General features: G+C 40.4%; 1 protein-coding gene across 5 annotated transcripts in view; it reads left to right on the top strand.

The window, feature by feature from the left end:
* The window catches only part of LOC129816403 (inactive dipeptidyl peptidase 10-like), a 334,081-nt gene that overhangs the window by 298,430 nt on the left and 21,476 nt on the right, over positions 1-14,175 (top strand). For all 5 annotated transcript variants that reach the window (XM_055870847.1, XM_055870848.1, XM_055870850.1 and 2 more), the window contains exons 9-16: positions 8-162; positions 3,358-3,455; positions 5,560-5,683; positions 7,281-7,319; positions 7,787-7,894; positions 8,312-8,403; positions 10,313-10,360; positions 10,865-10,986. In XM_055870847.1, coding sequence (XP_055726822.1) covers positions 8-162; positions 3,358-3,455; positions 5,560-5,683; positions 7,281-7,319; positions 7,787-7,894; positions 8,312-8,403; positions 10,313-10,360; positions 10,865-10,986 — 786 coding nt within the window. The remainder of the gene's footprint in view (positions 1-7; positions 163-3,357; positions 3,456-5,559; positions 5,684-7,280; positions 7,320-7,786; positions 7,895-8,311; positions 8,404-10,312; positions 10,361-10,864; positions 10,987-14,175) is intronic.

The following is a 14,175-nucleotide window of genomic DNA, read 5'->3' as shown; positions in this document are numbered from 1 at the left end:
TTTACAGAGGAGATTCTCCAGTCACATATAGCACACTGGTGGTCACCGGATGGAGAGAGGTTAGCCTTCCTGGTCCTCAATGACACTCTGGTGCCCAATATGGCCCTTCCTCGCTTCACTGGCGCTTCATACCCCAAAGGAAAGCAATACCCCTACCCTAAGGTAAGCAATAGCTTTAACCTGAGATGATGTAGAAGTACATTGTCTGCTGCCACCTACCTATCTAGCTTTGGATGGTGGAATGAAACAAATTGGCACTACTCCAAGATAACTCTGAGTACTCTGGGATTACAGTAAAATAAAACATTTTTTAAATCATTTTTTTCACCTTTATTTAACCAGGTTGGCCAGTTGAGAACAAGTTCTCAGTTATAACTGCGACCCGGCCAAGATAGAGCAAAGCAGTGTGACACAAACAACACAGAGTTACACATGGGATAAACAAACATACAGTCAATTACACAATAGAAAAATCTATATACAGTGTGTGCAAATGTAGTAAGATTAGGGAAGGCAATAACTAGGCCATAGTGGCGAAATAATTACAATTTCGCATTAACAATGGAGATGATAATGTGCAGAAGATGAATGTGCAAATAGAGATACTTGGGTGCAAAGGAGCAACAAATAAATAAATATGGGGATGAGGTAGTTGGGTGGGCTATTTACAGATGGGCTATGTTATATATCTCTAATCATTCAATCAAAACCACAAACTGGGTTTCCGGAGTAAGACAAATTAACATTCCTCTTGAACTTTTAGAAATCACAATTAGATACACTACCGGTCAAACGTTTTTACTATTTTCTACATTGTAGAATGATAGTGAAGTCATCAAAACTATGAAATAACACATATGGAATCATGTAGTAACCAAAAATGTGTTTTATATTTGAGATACTTCAAATAGCCACCCTTTGCCTTGATGACAGCTTTGCACACTCTTGGAATTCTCTCAACCAGCTTCACCTGGAATGCTTTTTCAACAGTCTTGAAGGAGTTCCCACATAGCTGCTTTTCCTTCACTCTGTGGTCCGACTAATCCCAAACCATCTCAATTTGGTTGAGATCGGGGGATTATGGAGGCCAGGTCATCTGATGCAGCACTCCATCACTCTCCTTCTTGGTCAAATATCCCTTACACAGCCTGGAGGTGTGATGAGGTCATTGTCCTGTTGAAAAACAAATGATAGTCCCACTAAGCACAAACCAGATGGAATGGCGAATCGCTGCAGAATGCTGTGATAGCCATGCTAGTTAAGTTTGCCTTGAATTCTAAATAAATCACAGACAGTGTCACCAGCAAAGCACCCCCACACCATGACACCTCCTCCTCCATGTTTTGCGGTGGGAAATACACATGCGGAGATCATCCGTACACCAACACCACGTCTCACAAAGACATGACGGCTGGAACCAAAAATCTCTAATTTGTACTCATCAGACCAAAGGACAGATTTCCACCTATCTAACGACCATTGCTTGTGTTTCTTGGCCCAAGCCAGTCTCTTTTTATTATTGGTAGTGGATGTTGATGTTGAGATGTGTCTGTTACTTGAACTCTGTGAAGCATTTATTTAGGCTGCAATTTCTGAGGCTGGTAAGTCTAATGAACTTATCCTAATGAACTCTGGGTCTTCCATTCCTGTGGCAGTCCCCATGAGAGCCAGTTTCATCTTAGCGCTTGATGGTTTTTGGCCTGCACTTGAAGTAACTTTAAAAGTTATTGAAATGTTCCGTATTGACTGACCTTCATGTCTTAAAGCAATGATGGACTGTCGTTTCTATTTGCTTATTTTACCAAATAGGCCTATCTTCTGTATACCCCCCCCCCCCCCCCCCCCCCCACACACACACACACACACACACACACACACCTTGCACAACACAACTGATTGGCTCAAACGCATTAAGGAAAGAAATTCCACAAATTAACTAAGGCACACCTGTTAATTAAAATGCATTCCAGGTGACTACTTCATGAAGCTGGTTGAGAAAATGCATATGTGGGAACTCAGCATATGTGGGAACTCCTTCAAGACTGTTGATAAAGCATTCCAGGTGAAGCTGGTTGAGAGAATTCCAAGAGTGTGAAAAGCTGTCATCAAGGCAAATGGTGGCTACTTTGAAGAATCTCAAATGTAAAATATATTTTGATTTGTTTAACACTTTTTTGGTAACTACATGATTCCTTTTGTGTTATTTGATAGTGTTGATGTCTTCACTATTATTCACATTGTAGAAAATAGTAAAAAATAAATAAAAACCCTTGAATGAGTAGGTGTTCTAAAACTTTTGACCGGTAGTCTAAATGTACTTTGAGTTATTTACAGTTTAAAACAGCAAATCCATTACCGCGATAATTCACTATAATTCTAAGACCCACAGCATGTCTGAACTTCAAGGTACAGGAAGATCCATCCAAACAGTATCCTTTTCCTGCAGCAATTAAGACTGAAACTCCCCACCAGATGTCTGTTGTTCCCCCAGTCCTGGGTGCGTCCCAATGTACACCCTTTTCCCTATATAATGCACTACTTTGACCAGGGGCTAATGGTACCAGTAATGTACTATGAAATTAATAGGGCACCATTTGGGACACAAACCCTGTGTCCTCTGTTTCTACATTGATAATTAGATAACTGAGGATACATAAATGATCCCTCTTCCTGCTTTTTGTCCGCCTCTTGCAACACAGCACTGTTGCCCAGTGTGAGGCCAATCCGACCATGTGTTCTTGGCCCAAGGTTAAACTAGAAGCGGCAGAATCCATACCGAGGGTGAGAACCAGTAGAGCTTGGCATATGGCATTTAGGGTTGAGTGCCAACAGTGAATATGACACTGGATGTAGAAAAAGCATTGCTACTCTATTAGGGAGGATTAGCATTAGAAAAGGTCAATACAATACTGTGCTGTAGCAGTGCCTATAAGAGGACTATTCATTCTCTATGGGGGCTTATACAGGCTTTGGTTCATATCTTCATGCATTGTTCAAGGCCAACCTTTGTGATTCTTATTCAGGTTTAAACATGGTTAGGCTAAGTCCAGTGCTGCGTGTAAATGAGGTGATAACTTTAGTCGTGCTGTTTTTCTCATTTTCTTTCAAAACCATTAACATTTGTATCACCGTTAAATTAAACGAGTTGATATTATGCGTTGTATTGTGTAAAGCCATAGCTATTATTCATTGTTAGGGCATGTGTTCAATGATTCTAATGTGTTACTATTATCATCGTCCATTGTTTCAGAATGTTTTGAAGTCGTTTTTTATGTTGGTAGCACATATACAGTATAAATTGCTCTACATAACTACAATGTAATTATACAATATCTAAAGGACTGATTCTGTTTTCAGGCTGGTCAACCCAACCCCACAGTGAAGTTATACGTGGTGAATCTGTACGGGCCGACACACACACAGGAGCTCACACCACCAGACAACCTCAAACTAAGGTGTGATTTACTGCATGGAATAATGAAAACACATATTGGAAAGTCCGCTATTTGGAGGGACTAGGTCATGGTGAATGTTTCAGACAATAACAACTTCTGTCCGTTCTCTCTCGTAGGGAGCACTATGTGGCCATGGTACATGTTTCAGACAATAACAACTTCTGTCCGTTCTCTCTCGTAGGGAGCACTATGTGGTCATGGTACATGTTTCAGACAATAACAACTTCTGTCCGTTCTCTCTCGTAGGGAGCACTATGTGGCAATGGGCCATGTTTCAGACAATAACCACTGTGGTTGTTCTCTCTCGTAGGGAGCACTATGTGGCCATGGTCCATGTTTCAGACAATAACAACTGTGGTTGTTCTCTCTCGTAGGGAGCACTATGTGGCAATGGGCCATGTTTCAGACAATAACAACTGTGGTTGTTCTCTCTCGTAGGGAGCACTATGTGGCCATGGTCCATGTTTCAGACAATAACAACTTCTGTCCGTTCTCTCTCGTAGGGAGCACTATGTGGCAATGGTCCATGTTTCAGACAATAACCACTGTGGTTGTTCTCTCTCGTAGGGAGCACTATGTGGCCATGGTCCATGTTTCAGACAATAACAACTTCTGTCCGTTCTCTCTCGTAGGGAGCACTATGTGGCAATGGTCCATGTTTCAGACAATAACCACTGTGGTTGTTCTCTCTCGTAGGGAGCACTATGTGGCAATGGTCCATGTTTCAGACAATAACAACTGTGGTTGTTCTCTCTAGTAAGGAGCACTATGTGGCAATGGTCCATGTTTCAGACAATAATCACTGTGGTTGTTCTCTCTCGTAGGGAGCACTATGTGGCCATGGTCCATGTTTCAGACAATAATCACTGTGGTTGTTCTCTCTCGTAGGGAGCACTATGTGGCCATGGTCCATGTTTCAGACAATAACCACTGTGGTTGTTCTCTCTCGTAGGGAGCACTATGTGGCCATGGGCCATGTTTCAGACAATAACAACTGTGGTTGTTCTCTCTCGTAGGGAGCACTATGTGGCAATGGTCCATGTTTCAGACAATAATCACTGTGGTTGTTCTCTCTCGTAGGGAGCACTATGTGGCCATGGTCCATGTTTCAGACAATAACAACTGTGGTTGTTCTCTCTCGTAGGGAGCACTATGTGGCAATGGTCCATGTTTCAGACAATAACAACTGTGGTTGTTCTCTCTCGTAGGGAGCACTATGTGACAATGGTCCATGTTTCAGACAATGACAACTGGGGTTGTTCTCTCTAGTAAGGAGCACTATGTGGCAATGGTCCATGTTTCAGACAATAATCACTGTGGTTGTTCTCTCTAGTAAGGAGCACTATGTGGCCATGGGCCATGTTTCAGACAATAACAACTGTGGTTGTTCTCTCTCGTAGGGAGCACTATGTGGCAATGGTCCATGTTTCAGACAATAACCACTGTGGTTGTTCTCTCTCGTAGGGAGCACTATGTGGCAATGGTCCATGTTTCAGACAATAACAACTGTGGTTGTTCTCTCTCGTAGGGAGCACTATGTGGCAATGGTCCATGTTTCAGACAATAACCACTGTGGTTGTTCTCTCTCGTAGGGAGCACTATGTGGCCATGGTCCATGTTTCAGACAATAACAACTGTGGTTGTTCTCTCTCGTAGGGAGCACTATGTGGCCATGGTCCATGTTTCAGACAATAACAACTGTGGTTGTTCTCTCTCGTAGGGAGCACTATGTGGCAATGGTCCATGTTTCAGACAATAACAACTGTGGTTGTTCTCTCTCGTAGGGAGCACTATGTGGCAATGGTCCATGTTTCAGACAATGACAACTGGGGTTGTTCTCTCTAGTAAGGAGCACTATGTGGCAATGGTCCATGTTTCAGACAATAATCACTGTGGTTGTTCTCTCTAGTAAGGAGCACTATGTGGCCATGGGCCATGTTTCAGACAATAACAACTGTGGTTGTTCTCTCTCGTAGGGAGCACTATGTGGCAATGGTCCATGTTTCAGACAATAACAACTGTGGTTGTTCTCTCTCGTAGGGAGCACTATGTGGCAATGGTCCATGTTTCAGACAATAACAACTGTGGTTGTTCTCTCTCGTAGGGAGCACTATGTGGCCATGGTCAATTGGATCAGTAAAACCAAGACGACGGTCAGGTGGATGAACCGTGCCCAGAATGTGTCCATCCTGACCGTATGTGAGACCACCACGGGGGCCTGTGTTAAGGTGAGAGGCATGCTGGGTAGGGGGTGGGGGGCTTGGTAATGTTGAGACTAGGTCACACTCACCCTGGGGAGGTCATTCTGTTATTGTGTCAGTGGGAGGACAGAGCAGACAATGCAATGACTTTATTACTGCTATGCTGCCAAATGGAAAGATATCATTGACTCGAATGCCTCATCTGACAGTACTGTATCAGCTGTTGTGCTTTTTTTGTGTGCTTTTTACTATGCATGCTAAAGGACACTTGTGGAGGGGTGCACTTTTTCTGTTCTGTTTATCCACCACTTTGAATACAAATATTATCTTGTGGCATTTATCAGATAAACACACACTATAAGTCATATTCATTATTCTATTACTTTCAACTGGGAAGCCTTTATTAAATGATCATCTCAGCAAACTGTTTTCATTAAGTAAAGACTTATTCTTCCCACTATTTGTTTTGATGGCAATGATTGCAGTGTTATTATAAGCTATGTCTGGAAAAGGGCAAAGCTGCGGTCCCCTGTGGGGAAAACATGGGAGTCTATTGGACACAGTCCAGTTTGACTGTCCCAGGGTCAGGCCCCACAGACGGCTGGACCACAAACAAACAGACGCTCCAGCCAAGAAGCGGCTCCGCCTGGGCGCAGACTCAATTTCTCTGCCAAGGCTTTTGTCCTTGTCTCCAATGGGTTTTAAATTAAAGAACACAGATTCCGGATTTCCCCATTTGGCATTTTAACCCTAAAAGCACCAACAGGGGGTCAAAAAATGTAATAATTTCTAAACCTTTTTTTATACTCGGTCAAGCAACTTGTAACCAACAACAAAAAACTACATTAATCTAGATGCTTGTGTTAAAATGAAGGAATGAAACATAATCTGTCTTTTGTATTCTAGCGATGTGTGGTAGTATGAAAATGGGCGGAATCAATACCAAATTTGGGGCATAGCAGCCACTATAATAAAAATAATATATATATATATGTAAATAAATATTTAACTTTCAGTCAATTTCTCTACACCAAGTTGAGAGTCTCATCGTTCAGATACAATTGGAACTGAGTTGATCGCCCATAGCATTCCAAAGTTAGAGCTAAAAGTCTGATGCCACCATATCGTCTAAATCGGCCATATCGGTGGACACTTTAGGTCCTACCAGTATCTCAGATTTGCCAATTTCTCAGCCTCTTAGTATTACAGAAAAAAAGCACTTTGAATAAATAACAGACAAATGTTCATAATTAGTGTCTATGGGTGAAATTGATCAAAATTCTTATTTTGGGGAATTAAAAACAATTTACTTGTGTTACAAAAGATTAATAAAATAAAAGGTGTTAGATTTTGACCGAAAGTGTTTCATTTATTTTTTTGAAAAGAAAAACAAAACACTTTTGGTACTTTTAGGGGTTGAAATATGGTGGCGCTTTTAGAGTTAAAGTATTGGGTAAGAAAGGGAATTGAGTGATTTTGAGGGACTTTGGTCTTTGTGGGATGCTTAATTCCAACCAGGCTCCACGGCTATTCAGGTTTGCTGAAGTAGGTTGGGATGTAATATGGGACAATTATAAATCGGGACATAATATTAACTGTAAACATTTTGGCCTTTCTATTTCAGAGGCATGAGGAGACCTCAGAGCTCTGGCTTTCAAAGCAGGTAAAAAATCTTTACTTTTGTCAGTAATGGCCAAACTTATCAAATCAAAGTTCCATTCAATCTTATTCAATAGATTTTTGTTGTGCACTCATGGTAGTAAATGGCCTAAAGTGCCATTACACTTGTACCGATGTAGGATCTTAATTTGATTACTCTTTTGTTGCTGAGAATTGCAAACTTCTAGTGTATTTGAGTTTTAAAAAGGCTTCTAAAGTTTAGAATTTCACTTAAAAATGTCAGACTTGATTTGCCCTAACAGAAAATGTATCAATCCCTACAAAAATGACCATGAATTATAATCCACATAATAATTCATATTTACAGGATTAATTTCCTGCTGTAGTAAACTGGTTTAAATTAAGATCCTACATCTGTATATTACTAGTGTATTTTACACAATCTCCGTGATCATGTAATGACGTCATAACACTCTAAACTAAAAATGTTTGCTGTGTTTGTTTCGGCAGAACCAGGAACCAGTGTTCTCCAGGGATGGCAGCATATTCTTCCTGACAGTGCCCGTCAAGCAAGGCGGGCGCGGAGAGTTCCATCACATCGCCATGTTCACAACACAGGTACTAGGGTCACGTCACCATGGTTACATCTCTGATGAGGGTCACTCATGTCACCATGGTTACCACTCAAAGGGTTCTGTTACCATAGTTTCCACCGGGGTGAGAGTAATATCTCCGTGATTACAGCACAAGTGAGGGTAGGGTTATTACTGTGTGCCCATAGTGGTGAGCATCATCTCTCAATGGCCATTGTACTTTTTTGCAAATATATTATGTGATAACTCAATGAAAGTGGCTTCAACCACATCAAATTGCAATCCTTGTTAGTGACCAGTACTTAGGATGTACGATGATGATGATGATCTTGATGAGGATGATGTGATGACTCTGAAAACAGGAAGGCTTTTTTTAAATAGATATTGTAGATCACTCTCATAATAGCTTATTTCCTGTTTCTCGTCTCCTTCCTTGCTCCAGTTCAGAGCAGATCAAAACGAGGTCCGCCATCTAACATCAGGAAACTGGGAAGTAACTAAGATCCTGGCCTATGATGAGAGCAACGACAACATGTGAGTGTCTCTTCTGAACTGTGCATAATAAATCAATAATGAGGATTCAGGTATTTAGTACGTACAGTGAGGTACAAAAGTATTTGGACAGTGACACTTTTATTTCTGTTTTGGCTCTGTACTCCAGCACTTTGGATTTGAAATGATGCAGTGACTATGATTAAAGTGCAGACTGTCAGCTTTAATTTGAGGCAAACTCTTTAGAAATTACAGAACTCTTTGTACACAGTCCCATTTAAGGGAACCAAAAGTATTTGGGCACATTTAACTTATGTGTTTTAAGGTAGTCAAAAGTATGGTATTTTTGGGCCCATATTCCTAACATGAAATGATTACACGTTGTAAACTTTCCTTCATAGTCTAGGTTGGAGCAACCTCATGATGGGTATATGGACAATTTGAGTAGCCTAAACCTATCGATGTTACATTGAACTGGGTGAATGGAATATGAATGACAGTCATCCAACATGCTGTAATAGAAATAAGGCCGTGCTCATGAAAAAAAAAATGTCCTCCCTTGTCATAAACGGCACTGACCTCCACTGTTTTGAATACTTGCACATTAATGTGGGTGCTACCATGATTACGGATAATCCTGAATGAAACGTGAATAATAATGAGTGAGAAAGGTATAGCGGCACAAAGATCATACCCCCAAGAAATGCTAACCTCTCACCATTAACAATAAAAGGGAAGCTTTGCATTTTTTGGGGGGTATGACATTTATGCCTCCAACTTTTTAAATCTTCATGATGATTTTGCAGGGAACACTTTGCTTCTTGAAAGTCCAATATCTTGAAAACTTGCCTGGTGACATGCAAAACATGTTGGGAATGTATCGTCAGTGGACTAATGAAACCTCATATTCATTGTATAATTTCAAATCCGAAGTGCTGGAGTACAGAGACGAAACAACACAGCATTTATTGGTAACACTCTTGGATCGTCCATCTGTCGATGCACTACAGACCATCTACAGACTCAGTAACATTTCAACTATCTAATAATCCTAACCTTAGTCCTAACCTTAACCCTTATCCTAACCCTTAACCTAACCCTTATTCTAAACCTAACAGTATATCTGGCAAGTAGTTGCTTATCAAAAGATAGTATCTACAGATGGACTATCCAAATAAAGTGTGACCAATGTGTCACTGTCAAAGTATTTTTGGACCTCACTGTATATGACTCTTATATGGATAGGTGATAGACAGTTGAGCATCTGCAGCCATGTTGATATGAGTCCCAAATGTAATAATGCCTGCATTGACTATACAATGACATGAATCATAATTCAACACATTCCTCATCAGTTCTTGACACAAAGGTATCTCATACATATGCAGCAGCTAGTCTGGTTCGACAGATCACATTATGTGCATGTATGGAATGATGAATGAATGCTGTAGAGGAGTTAACGACAGCACAAACAGAAAACATCATTGTTATCACAGTGAACTTGATTGTATGTTATGAGTGGCTTTGTGTCATTACTCTTGTAAGAGTTGTGGTGTCAGGTACATTCCGAATGAAAATCTCAGACCAATGTAACTGCAAATCATAGACAGCACGCCATAGTGCATGGTGGGAAAAGGAGGTTTAAGAATGGACATTGCATTTTGCATCGTAAAACATAGAACCTTGAGTGTGAAACTGTATGGTACCTGTTATTGTAGCTTGATAGGCAGATTTTTCTCTTCTCAACTTGACACTCATAAACCTCATGCGTATTGCCTCAAGACTGAGTGTCATTTGCATATGAAGTACACAGACAAATGCTGCTTATTTGAAAGTATCAGGTTTTATTTTTCAAAGCTGAGCTTGAGAGTGTATTTATGGCATAACCTTGTTAGCAAAGGCCACTGGGTTTCTTTGAGACTCAATTACCTTATTTGTTTCTTCTATACAGATATTTTCTCAGCACTGAAGGCTCACCGCGAAGAAGACAGCTTTTCAGGTGACTCATTTAGCAACCTGTCCTGAATCTTGCTTTTGACAGCTCCCCTTTGATTTACAGTCCCTCTCATATTCTGTAATTTTTCTTTTCGCGAAGAACATGTCACAACAACAGCACACATCTGAGGTTTTGTGCTTACAGAAATATAGAGACACTCTGATGTAAGATCGTGTACACTGGGTGATACTTGTTTCATAAAGCGTATGGAGGTTGCAAAGGCACATTAGGTTATGATAATTACATTTTTCAACAAACCTTTTCCAAATTCAGCTGCTCTTTTGGTAAGGGAGAATCGGCTTAATTACATTTAAAATGCTTTCAGGTGAACCAATGACGTGAAGCTCCCAACCTCAACATTGCTTGTCTCCTCATTTATGTAGAGTGTAAATATCATATGCCAACTGCAAACACCACAGGTGCTAGGTACTCTATAGGCCTGTTCTTTGGGGTTTGCAGTGGATGTTAAAACGGCCGCCTAATCTTCCGTCTTCCCCTTCCTTTCAGTGTGAAGACTGTCGGGTTGTTCCCTCGACACTGTCTGACGTGTGAGCTAAATAAGGCGCACTGTCTGTTCTTTAATGCCGAGATAAGCCCCAATGATAAGCATATCATCCTCCACTGTAAAGGTAAGCTAGCCGAGCTAAATGCTGAGTTAGCTAAATGCTAACTCAGTGCATTGGATTCCACTCTTTACCACCAAGATAGCACTAGCAGGCCAATGCAAAGTAAACATGTCATTATACACTGTAAAAGTTATCCAGCTTAGCTCAATGCTAACACAGACAGTCCATTGTATAGTAGTGCTCCATAGCGCCAAGACAGCACTAACAGGCTAATGCAAACATGTCATTTTGCTCTTTAAATGTTAGTCAGCTAAGCTAAATTCTAACACAAGCAGTGCATCATTCTGAAGGCTAATATTGATCTACATGCTAGCACCCCTCATCTGTCTTTGTTGAAGCTAGATAAATATTGATAGAGCTTAGGAAACCAAAGCATCAACTTTCTTTGAGAGGTAATTTCAAGACATTAGGGACCAACATCAACCAACCATTAATTATTTGAAACGGTGAAGTTATGCCAGCTAGGTCATTAGTTAAACCCAACCAATGCATCATCCGCTTAGACGTAAATTCAGGATCAGAGACACAGTACATATAAGATTCATTATAAGATCCAGCAAAAGTACAGCGTTTCCTCTAACTGCTCAGTGTTTCCCTGTAAGGTATATCATATGCTAACACCAATGTGATAGTAGGATAGTAATGCTAAAAGTGAACATAACCGGCTTCTAAACATACACTGAAGAGATACGTTAGAGACACAAACAGAATGTGATTTTATACCAGGGATATACACTACCGTTCAAAAGTTTGGGGTCACCTGGAAATGTCCTTTTTGGTCCATTAAAATAACATCAAATTGATCCGAAATACAGTGTAGCCATTATTAATGTTGTAAATGACTATTGCAGCTGGAAACATCAGATTTTTATGGAATATCTACATAGGCGTACAGAGGCCCATTATCAGCATACCATGACTCCTGTGTTCCAATGGCACGTTGTGTTAGCTAATCCAAGTTTATCATTTTAAAAGGCTAATATATCATTAGAAAACCCTTTTGCAATTATGTTAGCACAGCTGAAAACTATTGTTCTGATTAAAGAAGCAATAAAACTGGCCTTCTTTAGATTAGTTGAGTACCTGGAGCATCAGCATTTGTGGGTTTGATTACAGGCTCCAAATGGCCAGAAACAATTAACTTTATTCTGAAACTCTTCAGTCTGTTCTTGTTCTAAGAAATGAAGGCTATTCCATGCGAGAAATTACCAAGAAACTGAAGATCTCGTACAACGCTGTGTACTACTCCCTTCACAGAACAAACTGGCTCTAACCAGAATAGAAAGAGGAGCGGCAGGACCCGGTGACCAACTAGCAAGAGGACAAGTACATTAGAGTGTCTAGTTTGAGAAACAGACACCTCACAAGTCCTCAACTGGCAGCTTCATTAAATAGTACCCGCAAAACACCAGTCTCAAAGTCAGCAGTGAAGAGGCGACTCCAGGATGCTGGCCTTCTAGGCATGGTTGCAAAGAAAAAGCCATATCTCAGACTGGCCAATAAAAAGAAAAGATTAAGATGGGAAAAATAATACAGACACTGGACAGACAAATCTAAGTTTGAGGTGTTCAGATCACAAAGAAGAACATTCGTGAGACGCAGAAAAATGAAAAGATGCTGGAGGAGTGCTTGACGCCATCTGTCAAGCATGGTGGAGGCAATGTGATGGTCTGGGGGTGCTTTGGAGGTGGTAAAGTGGGAGTTTTGTACAGAGTAAAATGGATCTTGAAGAAGGACGGCTATCACTCCATTTTGCAACGCCATGCCATACCCTGTGGACGGTGCTTAATTGGAGCTAATTTCCTCCTACAACAGGACAATGACCCAAAGCACAGCTCCAAACTATGCAAGAGCTATTTAGGGAAGAAGCAGTCAGCTGGTATTCTGTCTATAATGGAGTGGCCAGCACAGTCACCGAATCTCAACCCTATTGAGCTGTTGTGGGAGCAGCTTGGCCGTATGGTACGCAAGAAGTGTCCATCAAGCCAATCCAATTTTTGGGATGTGCTTCAGGAAGCATGGGGTGAAATCTAATTATTTATAACCTTGTCAACGTCTTGACTATATTTCCTATCCATTTAGCAACTCATTTCATGTATGTGTTTATGGATAACAAGGATATTTCTAAGTGACCACAAACTTTTGAACGGTAGTGTATATTATATTGATTGATTGGTTTAATTTATTTGGCAATTTGTAAAATCCATACATAAGGGCGCTCCAGCTGGTGACGCCTCCACATACAATTTTAATAAAATCATCAAGGATAACACAATTAAGCTTAACAGCTTATTTCCAATGTTGTCCTTTTGAAGATGCAAGTGGGAATACAACAAGGTTAGGCGGCAATTGTAATGACAACAGACAATGACAGACACAATGACAGCCTCACATACCCTTAATAATGAACAATCAATCCCTAATATATATATAAGATATATATATATATATATATATATGTGTATATATTAGGGATTATCCCGAGCATTTTCCTCTCCGCCACCTACTTTAATCTTACCACTCACTTTAAAGACATGCTACTATTTAGCAATTTTTTTTCAGTGAGAACTTGAAACTACCTATGGAGGTTATACGTTTGAAATTCTTTGGAAGATTATTCCAAAGAATGGCAGCTGAGTATAAAAATGTTTCTTTCCCTGTACCACTTTTAAATCTTAAAGGAACAACGTCAGTTTGACTCCTTCTAGTTGAATAGTTATGGTTATCCCTTACTAAGTTAAAGTAGTTACATAAGTACCTGGGGACCATACAGTGGACAATCTTATGTACAAGGAACAATTTTCAAAGTGGGAGTAGTCAAGATGTATAAGTGCTGGAAGTTTAAGAATAATCCTGACTAATTTGTTCTGAGATGTCTGCATTTAATTTTTTTATATCTTGGGGGCACTATTGTACCAGGAAGAGCATGCATAGTTGAAGTGGCACTGAACAAGAGCCCCTGCCAATGTCCCCATTCCGTTCTTATCCAGAATTTTGCAGGTTCTAGCCAAGAAGCTAATTTATGGATCAGTTTGGCGATAACATTTTCTGCCATGCTCTCCCCTGTCAGATCTAGCACACATCCAAGATACTTAACAGAGTCTTTTTGTGCGACTACTATGTCACCTACTACCACCTTAAAATCTGGTGATTTCCTCAGTTTCACTTTGGACCCGAACAAGATGGACTGAC

Source organism: Salvelinus fontinalis, chromosome 19, assembly GCF_029448725.1.
Source record: "Salvelinus fontinalis isolate EN_2023a chromosome 19, ASM2944872v1, whole genome shotgun sequence".
Lineage (NCBI taxonomy): Eukaryota > Metazoa > Chordata > Actinopteri > Salmoniformes > Salmonidae > Salvelinus > Salvelinus fontinalis.
This window is presented reverse-complemented; position numbering and strand designations above follow the sequence as displayed.